Here is an 11342-nt window from a genome sequence, read left to right as displayed (position 1 = left end):
CTTGGCAGCAGCCGCCGCTCCCCTGGCAGCCCCTTCCCAGCTCCACGCCAGCGCTGGGGAAACAAAAGGCGGGAGCTGCAGCTGGTGGGGGGCTGCGAAGGGGCTGCCGGAGGAACGGCGCAGTACCCACCGGCTGCTTCCCTCGCGGGATCTCCTGAGGCTGGGCACAGGGGCCTTGGGCTTGGCTACCACCCCAGAGAGCCCTGGGGAGATGTTTGCTCTGCCCACAGCTTCATCTCCGTGCAGTTTTCCTGAGCTGAGAGTCTTATTTCTGAAAACTTCAGTACTTGCTCCCACTGCACCTCTATCTAAATACAAGCTCAGACCAACAGAGTCATTTCAGAATGAAACCTCTCTTAGCACTCCTGTAAAATCATCTCAGTTTGTATAAGGTGACCAATATTAAATATTCCAGCCTGTAAAGGAAATCGAATACATCCATTTCTAATGCATTTCTCTGCGTACAGAAAACAGGCGAATTTGGTTGTTTATGATCACGCCTGCTTTTTGGCCGTTGTCCATGGAAAATCTCTGCTCATTTCTTACTTCTGCATCTTTTCCCTTCTGGCACCTCCTCACCCCATCGCCTTCCCTCTGTTTCCAGTTTTTATATGTTCTTCATTAAACTGCCGTCCATGTGACCGCCTTTGCCTGTTGCTTGTCTTGGCTTATTCAGGAGAAAAATGCCTTATGAAAACGAGCCGAGCTTGGATGATGGTCCCGTATCTCTGGGGGGTGGCATCCTGCCAACCGCTTCCTGATGAAAACAGGCTGCTTTGTCCCAGAAAATGAAAGAGTCCCCGGAGTTGAGCAGGCTCCCGCCCGCCCTTGGTGTCTTGCTGTGCTCTGCGGCTGCCAGTGCTCCCCGGGGCACGCAGGATGTGTTTTGTGTGGAGGGTGGGCTGGGCTCCCCACCAGCCAGAGTAACTCCAGGGGCACTTGAGAGCCCCGACAGCTGCAAGGCTGCCGGAAGCAGAGCCACGGGCTGGCAATGGGTGGAAAGGCCGGGTCCTCCTCCTCCTCTTCGTTCAGTAACACCTGGCACCAAGTGGCCATGTTGGGCTGCTGGCCTCGCAGCTTCTGGATTGGATCAATCCCATGCGGGAGGCTCCATGTACGCGGCAAACTCTACCCCGAGCCGGTTCCTCCAGCTCTGCCTGCGCAGGGGCTCTCTCGGGCGGCTGGCGGGACGGTGGCTCTGTGCCACGGACAGCTTGTAGCGGGAGGGTGGTCCGGCCCCTGCTGTTTGGTTCCAGTTCCACTGGTCCCTGCCGCTGCGATCTCCTGCTGCCCTGCCCGGGGACGGTTTGCTGCTGTGCATCCGAAATTTCCGCCCGCCACTTGCCCTCATGCACGCCTGCTCCCCGGGCGCCTTCCGCAGCCCGTGGGCCGTGTTTTCTGCCTCTGGCCTCACACTCGCCCACCAGTGGCCACCGGTCACCTCCCGGGGACGCCCAGGAGGAGCTGCCCACCCTCTCTGGGGGACCCCGGGGCTGCCACGTGAGAGGGGGAACAGGGCGCTCCCCAGACCACGCGGGGTCCCCTCAGCCCCGGGAACAAAGGGGCCGGCTGTGCCCCGGCCCCGCGCCGCCCGCCCGGGGAAATCCGCCCTTAAGCCAGCTCAGGCGCCATGTCCCGGCGCCAGCCCCGCCGCGGCCCGGGGGAAGGCGCTCTCTGAGTGGGCAGCCAGGGCCGCCGCCCTGCCGCCCCACAGCGCCGGGGGGCGGCCGGTATGGGGCAGCCCCCCAGCGCTGCCCCCTCGGGCCTCGCAGGGGAGCGGCGCGGTAAGCCCGGCCTCCCCGCCCGGCCCCACGGCCCTGCCCCGCCGGGGAGGGGCGGCGGGCGCCTGCGCGGTCTCCTAGCAACCGAGCCCCGCCCCCACGCCTCCCCCTGTTTCCCCCCACTCCTCGCCGTGACGCGACGGAGAGAGCGCAGTCCATTGGCCGGGGTGGGCCGCCGGCGGTGACGCGCGGAGGGGCGGGGCCAGGGGGTGACACGTCGGACGGCGGCGCCGCCAGCGGCAGCCGGAGGCGGCCCCGGTTCCGTCCCGGCCATGCGGCTGTCGCTGGTGCTGTCGGTGCTGCGGCCCGCCGGGCCGGTGGCCATCGGCGTCTCGCTGGGTTTCACCCTCAGCCTGCTCAGCGTCACCTGGGTGGAGGAGCCTTGCGGGCCGCCGCCGCGCCCCGCCGCCCGCCCGCGCACCGTCGGCGGCCCCGCGCCGCCCGCCGGCCCCGGCAACACCAACGGCAACGCGGCGCGAAGGCCCAACGCCGTCCCCGCCGGGCTGGGCGCCGACAGCTGGGAGCCCCGCGTCGTTCCCTACCGCCCGCCCAGCCCCGGCAGGGCCGCCAAGAAGGCCGTCAGGTGCGGGGGGGCGGGAGGAGCCGGGCTGCCGGTGCTGACCGGGCCGCAGATGGGAGAAGCTGCGGCCGAGCCCTGGGTGTGGGCGTCTGACCCCCAGGCCGGTGCTGGGGGGCTCCCTGCTCACGGGCTGGTGCCGGGGGGCTCTGCAGGTGGCCCAATGTCGTGCTTTCCCCCCCCCCGCCCCGCAGCCACCAGGGCTGTGAAGGGATTTTAATTTTTCTCACTGCAAGCGCTTTTCCCTGCTGCTCCCCTCTGCCCCCCCTCTTCTCCTTACCCCCCTGCCCGCCTCGGGCGCACCCAAAAGTGCCTCATGGCCACGCTGCCGGGTGCTGCAGCAGGTGCTGTGGGCACCCTGCCCTAGCAGGGGCCCTCCCCCGGTGGCACAGCCCTCCGGCCTGCTCCGAGGCCGGCTGTGGCCCATCCCTGCGGCCCCGGGATGAGGGGAGGGGGGAACAGGCAGTGAAAGGGCCTCCTTGTCCCAGCGAGGCGGTGGGCGGACGGAGGGGGCTGAATGGGGCCAGTGTGTGCCAGGCGGCGGCTGGGGGCCGGGGGAGGGGGGGTCGTTTCCTGCCGCTGCTGCCGGGCTGGGAGGATTGAACCTGGGTGTCACTGCGAGTGGTGCAGCTGGGGGCCATGGCAGGGAGGGGGACACGGTCGGCCGTATGCCGGCCTCAGTCACCCCAGTGTGGCCTGGCTTCCCCAGGGAGGGCAGCACGGGCTCTCCTGCCTGCCTGCTCGAGGTGCTTCCCAGCGCAGCTGTCCTGGCTGGGGCTGGCAGTGTGGTGGGGTGCCTGGTAGGTCATGGTCTTGTGCGTGTGGCTGAAGCCTGGGAGCAGTTCCTGCAGAGGAACCGAGGTTGGCGCTATTGGAGCGGGCGGGGAGGGTGCAGACTGAGGTGGGGTGCAGTGCCCGGGGGCCAGACATGCTCTTCCCTCCTGCAGGACCCGGTACATCAGCACTGAGCTGGGGATGCGGCAGCGGCTCTTTGTGGGTGTGCTGACCTCCAAGAACACGCTGAACACGCTGGGGGTGGCTGTCAACCGCACGCTGGCCCATCGCCTGGAGCGCCTGGTGTACTTCACGGGCACACGAGGCCGCAAGGTGCCCCACGGCATGACGGTGGTGACGCACAGTGACGAGCGACCCATTTGGAACATGTACCAGACCATCAGGTACCTGCTGGACCACTACGTGAATGACTTTGACTGGTTTTTCCTAGTGCAGGATGATACCTACACAGAGGCAAACCGCATCAACCGCCTGGTTGCCCACCTCAGCATCGACACCCATCTCTACCTGGGCCGTCCAGAGGAATTCATTGGTGGGGACACTGAGGGACGCTACTGCTATGGGGGGTTTGGCTACCTGCTGTCCCGCAGCCTTCTCCTGCTCCTGCAGCAGCACCTGGAGAGCTGCCGCAACGACATCCTCAGTGCCCGGCCCGATGAGTGGCTGGGCCGCTGCATCATCGACTACACAGCCGTCAACTGTGCGGAGGAGCACGAGGTAGGTCCTGCAGCAGAGACGGCTTCTAAGAGCCAGATCCCAGCCTGTTGCGTTTGCTTGCCTCCCTGGAGACTCCCAGGTCCTGAGGGGACCAGCCCTTGCACCCTATTGTCCTTGGAGTTTGCTGTGTCTGCAGCCGGTGGGGTGGGAGCGCAGGTTGGGGCTGGCTGTGACCCATCTCTCCTGACTGGCGCAGGGCCTGCGTTACCACTATTTTGAGCTGGGGAAGAATGTGGACCCCGAGAGGGAGACTGACCTCCGTTTCCAGAGCGCCTTTACTGTCCACCCTGTGCTGGATCCCCTCCAGATGTACCGGCTGCACAAGTACTTTGCGCAGGTGGAGCTTGAGAGAACCTACCAGGAGATCCAGCAGCTCCAGGTGAGACCTGGCTTGGCTGGGAGGGTCTGGGCTCAATCTGTCATCCGTGTGGGCCTTCTGGTCACTCTGTATCCTCTCTCCATTCTAATACGAGGGTTTCTCACCTGAACCTGCTGTGGGACGGGATCAGCAGAGCCTGTGTGGCTGCAGGGGCAGTGGTGCTGGCTGGAGAGCAGTTTTGGACTCTAATGGATCCTGCAGCTGTGGTGGTGGCTCAGGGGGTTGGAGCCAGCAGGGTGCTGAGGTCTGCTGGCAAAGGCACAGTGGGAGAGGGTGCAGATCCTGCTGATAGAGGGTGGTATGTTGTATTTGGGGTGCTGTTTAGAGGAAACCTGAGGTGCTGAACAGGAGTTGGGCTGAAGGCAGAGTTGTTCTGATGCTGCTCTTTGGACCAGGAGTTGTTGGTCTGAGTAATGGCAGTCAGCTTGCCTGCAGCCAGAACTGCCCGCGTTGGCTCTCACTCCTCCGTCTTTCCTTTTGCAGCTGGAGATCCAGAACGCCAGCAGCCTGTCCGCTGACGGGGACCACGGCGCCACGTGGCCCATTGGCATCCCACCCCCCTTCCAGCCCAAAACCCGCTTCGAGGTGCTGCGCTGGGACTACTTCACAGAGGAGCAGGTTTATGCCTGTGTGGATGGCTCCCCTAAGTGTGAGCTGCGTGGCGTGGACCTGGCAGATGTGGCTGACGTGGTGGCTACGGCCGTGGAGGAGCTGAACCGCAAGTACCAGCCAGTGCTTCATGTCCGCAAGCAGCAGCTGGTGAATGGGTACCGGCGCTTCGACCCCACGCGCGGCATGGAGTACACGCTGGACCTCCAGGTGGAGGTGGTCACTCAGAAGGGGCACAGCCGCTCTGTTACAAAGCGTGTGCACCTGGTGCGGCCCCTCAGCGAGGTGGAGATCATTCCCATGCCCTATGTGACAGAGGCCAGCCGCATCAACGTCATCCTGCCACTGACGGCCCACGACCGGGACCACGCTGCCCGCTTTTTGGAGGCTTATGCGGCAACCGCCTTTGAGAGCAGTGAGAATGCGGTGCTCACCTTCCTCTTCATCTATGACCCCTTTGAGGCCCAGCAGGTCACCCAGAATGACATCTTTGCCCCTGTGAAGGCCCAGATCACTGAGTATGAGCGCAAGTATGCAGAGGTGAAGATCCCATGGATCAGTGTCAAGACAGACGCACCCTCCCAAATCAAGGTCATGGACATCATCTCCAAGAAGCATCCTGTAGACACGCTTTTCTTTGTGGCTGGTGTGGGAACAGAGGTCACCGTCGACTTCCTGAACCGCTGCCGGATGAACACCATCAACAACTGGCAGGTCTTCTTCCCCATCCACTTCCAGGGCTACAACCCCGCCATTGCTTACCACAACCAGGTGCCGCCCGCCACACTGGACCTGCTGCGGGACGCAGGGCGCTTCGACCGTGACGTCTTCCAGGAAGCCTGCTTCTACAACGCTGACTACATGGCAGCACGCACCCGCATGGCAGGCGACGTGCAGGAGAACGAGGATATTCTGGAGACCCTGGACATCTATGACATGTTCATCAAGTACTCCAACCTCCACGTCTTCCGGGCTGTGGAGCCCGCCCTGCTGCAGCACTACCGGCACCAGGCCTGCAACCCCCGGCTCAGTGAGGAGATCTACCACCGCTGCGTGCAGAGCAGCCTAGAGGGCATAGGCTCTCGCTCCCAGCTGGCCATGGTGCTTTTTGAGCAGGAGCAGGGGAACAGCACCTGAAGCCTGGGACACAGAGGGATAGGCCCTGCCCTGCCTGCTTATCTCACCTCTTCTGCTGTGCCCAAATCAGTCTTCCTCCTCCCAGCAGCTGCAGGGATCACCAGCGACCGAGCTCGTGACTCGCTCCTCTGGGGCTTCCTGGGCCGGGGTCTGCCAGCCCAGGGTGCCCAGGTCCTTCCGGAGCGGCTGCGGCTGTGCAGACCCCGGGGTGAGGGGAGATCGGAGTTGCTGAGCTGCGAGCCAGGATGCCCGGCTCCTCACCCTGCTGGCCATGGGCCCCATCTTCTCCATCCTGGCCCTGCTGCCCCGTGGGGAGGTGATGGGCTGCCCTGTCCCTTGCTGTCTCCCCTCAACCAAGGGACAGAGCCCAAGGTCCTCCTGCTGCAGGGCTGTGACTGCCATGGGGCTAGGGGCAATCTCTCACGATCCCCAGGACAGGGCTGTGCCCCTTGCTCCTTTGGTGCATTGGCCCAGTCATGCAGTGACAATGGGATGGGGCACGTCCCACCCCAAAAGAGCAATAAGAGCAAATAAGATTTGGGGGTTTTGCCACTTGGCAACAAGCTGGAGCACTCCTGGCGAGTTGAGGTGAGGGGTCCTGGCCCCTGGGGCCAGTGGGCACAGGGGGTGCTGGAGTGGATCCTGCTGTATTCACGTACTGTGAACTGCTCCCCATGGGAACCGTGACCCAGGCCGCTTTGGCCTTCGCAGTATCGATAGGACGTCGGAGGTCGCAGCCCTCAGACGAGAGCCTCCTGACAGAGGTGGGAGCCCTCCCTGCCCCGGGGCTGCGCTCGGGGGCGGAGGCCGTGGTGCCCAGCTTGGTGGGCATGGCAGAGGGTTTGGCTGTGCGTCTCCTAAGGAGAAAGCGACTGAGGAGCCACTCTCTGCTCCTGGTTTGTATTTAATAGTGGTGGGGGGGTATGTTTACGCTAAATAAAACAGAGATGAACTGGTGACTCTTGCTGATTCTTCCCCGGTGGTCTGCATGTGGGTAGGTGCTGGATGCTTGTACAAAACCCGACTGCAGCAGGGATGCTGCTTGTAACAGCCTTTGTGGGCTGTACATAACGGGGAACCCCCGGCCCGTGTCGGAGCAGAGGTCAGGCACCCAAGTGGGGTGAGTTCTGCCCTCCAGCACCTGGGATCAGCTCCAAAGGAAGCTCCCGGGCCAGCAACCGTATCCGAGCACTGTGTTGAATAATTACTGCCGGACTACTGGTGAATCATTACCCCCCGGGTTGGTTTCACCCTTGCTCAGGCTGTTTTACATCTCAGAGCTTCTCAGTTCTTGTGGTTTCCACTTCCTTGTTGAGTTGGGCAGAGCACCATGGTCCTGCCCTGGACTCTCACCACCTGCAGCGTCCCCTGCCCGCGCTGCCTGCTCCAGGCATGATTTTTATGGCTCTGCCTGCTCTTCCTGCCGGTCCTTTGGTCATCACATTTTACTTGTTCACAAAACACCCGTATCAAAGAGACATCCCCAAGAAAATTAACTGAGGCGACTCACTGTTAGTTAACCAGGCTGTTAGCGCTCAGCAAAACTCATGGAAAGCCCCTGGGCTGTGTGGCATGCCTTTCCCAAAGATACCTCACGCACATGCTCCTGGTCCAGTCTCCACATCCACAATGTAGGAGCGTATATGTTTAAATATGATTTTATTATATTTCAGATGATAACCGTTAGCTTGCTTTGAGTATTTCTGTTTTTGATCTTCCCCAAGCGCATCCTTAATTCCCTTTAAATGTGAATCTGGGACAGGGGGAGCGAGGCGGATGCAGGTGTGTCACAGATACTTTTCTCTTCTGCAAAGGAGACCTAAGGAGTCGGATGTGATGAGGCGTTGGAGGAGTATCCAAATGGTAATAAAGGAAACCAGTTTCAGATCAAGTTGGCTGCAAAAAGAAATCCTGAATTGTCATTTAACTGAGATAAGATGCTCTAGATGGAGTTGCTCTTGTCTCTTCGTTGATGTTCAACCAGACAGAGGTAGAGCTGTTTGCATACCTAACGCTCTGCTCTGTCAACACCCGGGAAGCTCCCCCCGCGACAGCGTATCTGTGAGGGAATGACAGCTCCCAGGGCGCTCCCAGCACGGTTATTGCTCCCTTTTAAAAGGGAGCTGGCAGGGTTTGAAGCCGCTTTGGTGTTTGCCAAGGTATTTTCAGCACAGAAACATGCTGAAACCCCACTCCTGCCTGCGCAGGGCTGGGGACAACGACAGCCTTGAAAGAGGCAGGGAGGAGCGGCCCCAGGTGCTGGTGTGAGCGGCTGAGCAGATGGGGACTTTCTGCAATCCCCGTTCAGGTTTGACCGGTACTTCCATATGACATGCGGATTTTTGCACGGATGCGGTTTGCAGAGGCAGAGCGATGAAAGGGCAATTTTCCCAGTGGGGCAGGAGAAAACATGTGTCTGCTGCCTGTAGACTTCTGCTTCCCTCGAGAGAATTTTCTAAAAGCGGCACTGGCTCACCACAGCCTTCGAGAAGAGCAACGCAAATTCCTCTTGGGGAGATTTTTGGAAGAGGGCATGAAGGGCTGGTTCAGAGCAAAGCACTCTGAAAAATGAGAGGAACTGGCTGGGTGAACCGTGGCTGGGTGGGCATCTGCCTCCCCTCTGCATCCTGTGCCATGGCAAGGAGAGGCACCCACACCGAGGAAAACCCAAACTGCCACTCGGGTCATCTGCCCCCCGCCCGGGTTTGTTCCCCCAGTGCAGTCACGCAGGTGCCTCTCTGCAAACGCAGCAGTGAGCCGGCGAGCGGGGAAGGCAAAACCTGCTTCTCCGGCCCGGCTGGGCTCGCTTCTGGCTGCACCAGACCCCTCGGCAGCGTTGCTCCAGCCCCGTCAGTGTTGGCTGGCTCGGTAGCTGACCTTTGGGAGGATGTGGGAAGCGAGGCTGTGCCAGGAGAGGGCTGGAGGGTGAGGGGAAGCGCTGTGCCCTTTCGTGTCTCTGCTTTCCTTGGGAAGGGGCCAGTGATGCCTCACTGCCCATCCCGCCGGAGCGGTTCCACCAGCTGCAGAGCGGGACCTGAGCCTGGCATAAATGTTTCCTCCTGGCTGCAAGCGAAGGCGGGAGAAGCTGCGCTGCTCAAGGAGGAGCAGGCAGGGAGATGCTGGTCTTTGCCTGCACCCGATGCCCCGGGTCACAGCCTGACCGACGTGCTGCCCAGCCCCTCCAGTGGGTGCAGGGAGCGGAGGGCTTTGGCCAGGGGCTTTACTCGGGGAAATCAGAGACTTCTGATGAAGAGGGAAGCAGCCGTTAGCTGCAAGCGCAGGGAGGGCTGCTGCTGGCGTGTGCCTCTCCGTGGGGTTTTCCCTGCAAGGGGATGTCAGCGCACCCAGCTGTCCCTGGGGATGTTCCCTCTGGGGACACACAGCCCCAGCACGGGCAGACTGCAGGGGCCCAAAGCTCTGAGACCAGGGGGAGAGACAGACACCTGGGTTGGATTTTGATTTTAATTGCCTCCTTGTTTTTTCCAGCCTGTGTGCCTGCTGTCGGGGCCGAGCACTGGAAAGCCGTACTGCGGCAGGAAACTGGTGGCCACGTGTCCCCTTCCTGGCCCCGCTGATGGCCAGGAGCAAGGCAGTGAGCTTGGCACGTGCAGGTCAGTAGGAGATGCTGAGTGTCACTTCTTTCTCCAGGCGTTGCCTGCCACCACCAGCACCTCCGGGCAGGAGGCAATGGGGAGGAGGTGACAGCAGTGAGGCCATGTGTCCCATTGCGCTCTGGGGCTCACTTCCAGCCCCTCTGCTCCCAAACCAGATGGTTTGTTTTCCTTTAAACACAGCTTTTCCACCAAAACAGCTTTAATTGTGGTGCCTAGCAGCGGAGGCATGGTAGGAAGCACCTGAGAAGATGCGCTTCCCGTGGGCAGAATGGATCCTCGCCGGCTGCTCCATCCCGTACCCCCTCTCTGGGGCCAGCATCGCATCCTGTGGGAGCTGAGTCTGCCAGGGTTGTCACCTCCACAGTGACAGGAGCCGACGCCAGTGCAGCCAGTCCTGCTGCGTTTGGGTGCCTGGCGTTTGTCCAGAGGGCTGCACTCATTAAAATTAAGGGCCTGTTTCACTGCAGTGGATCTCCTTCTAATTATGTCCCAGCTATTTCATGGGGCTCATTACAGGTGATTCAAGCAGCGCTGAGCTGGGCTGATGCTGCTTTGCAGCCCAGCGAGCCCCAGGTGGCAGTGGCCCCATCCCTGGGGAGGACCGGGTCCATGGTGGCCCTTGGACAAGTGCAGCGGTGGGAGGGGGCACCCGGGGGCCACAGCACTGAGGTTTGAGGCTGGCCATGGGGTGCTAAATCTGGGTTATCCTGCTATTCCCCCTCAGCCCAGTGGCATCTGCACCGGGACATCAGGCACGGCACAGGCACGGGGGGATGCTGGGGTCACCTCACCTGCCCGTCTTATTTGGAGGTGGTGGGAGACCCTACAGGTGTCATCCCCAGATGCTACTGGGGAGCTGCCAAATTAAAGAAGACAGTCACTGAGAGCAACAGATAAAAACAACTTTAAATCAAATCTTTGTGAGGTGACCACTGCAGGGCTCCTGGGACCTGTGCTGAGGCCGCTTTGCCAGCAGCCTCAGAGAGCCGGGATGGGCCACGCACAAGGCTCAGGCTTTCCTTCGGCCACGCTTCACTCCTGCTCCTCCAAAATGACATTTATTTTCTCGTAGGCATAAGATCAGGCTTTGAGGGGATTTTCCTGCCAGCCACTTGCCAGAGCTAGGAGATGAGGTGCCAGAGCTGCGTCTCGGTGAGCATGATGAAGTGCTGCAGCCAGCCCTTGCCCTCCCCAGCCAGCACCACTACAGCCTTCAGGTTTTGTGTCAGCATCCAGTCCTTCCTCAGCATGTCCTCCAGCATCTCCAGCAGCACACGCTGGGCTCACCGCATGATCCCGCTCTCCACCTCACTTGGCCACTCTGACACGTCTTCACGGCCTTGGTGTGGAGGAAGGCGGCTGTGTGGCAGGGCATCCTCCAGGATGGGAGCAGATGGGTCAGGACCCCCTGGCAGCGACAGCCTTGTCCCAAAGGACCTCAAAGGGACCTAATCCTCTTACCAGGTGATGAGAAGATGTGGAGGATGTAGCTATGTCCCTGCTTTTTCCTTTAGGACCCAACCCCAGTGCTGCCCTTGCAGAGCAGTCTGGCATGGTGCTGGTGATGCCGGGTGAGGGCAGTGCCAGCGTAAGCATCGGCCTTTAACTGGTAGGGGCTGTGCCTGGCACTGGTACCAGGCATGGGAGTGGAGGGGTGGTGGGTACCATGGGGGGCACCACACAGGCAAGCGGGTCCTGCATGGGGTCCTGGGTGTTGGCAGGGGTGTGGGATG

The 11342-nt window shown here is 61.3% G+C and overlaps 1 protein-coding gene across 1 annotated transcript; it reads left to right on the top strand.

Annotated features, from left to right (window-relative positions):
- The first annotated feature begins 2027 nt into the window (after window positions 1-2027).
- Window positions 2028-6927, top strand: CHPF (chondroitin polymerizing factor). Its single transcript, XM_086751448.1, has 4 exons — window positions 2028-2364; window positions 3306-3870; window positions 4067-4249; window positions 4733-6927. Exons 1-4 carry the CDS (start codon window positions 2054-2056, stop codon window positions 5993-5995), a joined length of 2322 nt encoding a protein of 773 aa, XP_086607574.1. The 5' UTR covers window positions 2028-2053; the 3' UTR covers window positions 5996-6927.
- The last annotated feature ends 4415 nt before the right edge of the window (window positions 6928-11342 follow it).

Source organism: Chlamydotis macqueenii, chromosome 6 (assembly GCF_036417535.1).
Source record: "Chlamydotis macqueenii isolate bChlMac1 chromosome 6, bChlMac1.mat, whole genome shotgun sequence".
NCBI classification, from domain to species: domain Eukaryota; kingdom Metazoa; phylum Chordata; class Aves; order Otidiformes; family Otididae; genus Chlamydotis; species Chlamydotis macqueenii.
This window is presented reverse-complemented; position numbering and strand designations above follow the sequence as displayed.

Bases quoted from the DNA above. Each gene is read 5' to 3' on its own strand.
- CHPF (XM_086751448.1), top strand. From the start codon at position 2,054: ATGCGGCTGTCGCTGGTGCTGTCGGTGCTGCGGCCCGCCGGGCCGGTG. The intron at 2,365-3,305 runs GTGCGGGGGGGC...TCCCTCCTGCAG, and splicing joins GCCGCCAAGAAGGCCGTCAG to GACCCGGTACATCAGCACTG. The intron at 3,871-4,066 runs GTAGGTCCTGCA...TGACTGGCGCAG, and splicing joins ACTGTGCGGAGGAGCACGAG to GGCCTGCGTTACCACTATTT.